Source organism: Frankliniella occidentalis, unplaced genomic scaffold (genome assembly GCF_000697945.3).
Source record: "Frankliniella occidentalis isolate FOCC.00 unplaced genomic scaffold, Focc_3.1 Scaffold152, whole genome shotgun sequence".
Classification (NCBI taxonomy): Eukaryota; Metazoa; Arthropoda; class Insecta; order Thysanoptera; family Thripidae; genus Frankliniella; species Frankliniella occidentalis.
Genome location: NW_026267279.1, coordinates 125,847 through 126,573, shown reverse-complemented (window position 1 = coordinate 126,573; position 727 = coordinate 125,847). Strand labels below are relative to the sequence as shown.

Here is a 727-nt window from a genome sequence, read left to right as displayed (position 1 = left end):
CTCTGCACAGGCACCAAAGGGGGTGGTGAGTGCTCATGGCCATGGCCGTGCTACCAGAGTCGAAGCACCGGGGGAGAAAGGGTGGGTGGGTACAAAACCCGCTGTATGTAAGGCGCGTTACAAGACAAGGGCGGGGAGGGGGCACCCTCCGTCGTCGATCCTAGTGAGCCGCCTAAAAGTTAGGCAAGGTCATAGAGCTCATCATGCCGATGTCGCCGGCTTTTGGCCCATATCTCAGGAATAAGGACGTGATACTCACGTAGCCCCAGCGCATGCGCCGCCGGGTCTGCTTGAAGCTGCCGCGGACGTAGTGGAAGTAGGCGGCGGGCGCGAGCAGGAAGGCGGCGCGCACGCGGGCGTTGTACTGCGGGCGCTCGGCCAGCAGCGCCAGCAGCGCGGTGCCGCCCATGGAGTGGCCGACGTACAGCACCGAGTCCTGACCCGTCGCGCGCGCCACGTAGTCGAGGGTGCCGGCCACGTCGTGCACGCCGTTCTCGTGGAAGCTGAAGTCCCAGAACTTGGGGTCCGCCGCCCTGAGGGTCTTGTGCCGGCGCCCGTAGAAGCTGCCCCGGAAGTTGCCGAGCCACACGTCGTAGTCGGCGTCGGCCAGCATCAAGGCTGGAAGAGTTGGTGGAAGGGGTTGATTGGTTGACGTGTCGTAGCGGCGAACCGACCGGCCCATCACTGCAGCTTACTACTTACCCAGGGCGTTGTTCTTCCGCAGCAC

At 64.4% G+C, this 727-nt stretch overlaps 1 protein-coding gene across 1 annotated transcript; it reads right to left on the bottom strand.

The window, feature by feature from the left end:
* Positions 1-172: 172 nt before the first annotated feature.
* On the bottom strand, positions 173-721 carry LOC127750208 (lipase 3-like). The gene is made up of 2 exons (XM_052271182.1): positions 703-721; positions 173-618 (listed from the first exon to the last, which is right to left on the bottom strand). The coding sequence occupies exon 2, from the start codon at positions 611-613 to the stop codon at positions 173-175; it is 441 nt and encodes a 146-aa protein (XP_052127142.1). The 5' UTR covers positions 614-618; positions 703-721.
* Between the last annotated feature and the right edge of the window lie 6 nt (positions 722-727).

Coding starts and splice junctions, on each gene's coding strand:
- LOC127750208 (XM_052271182.1), bottom strand. CDS start 613: ATGCTGGCCGACGCCGACTACGACGTGTGGCTCGGCAACTTCCGGGGC.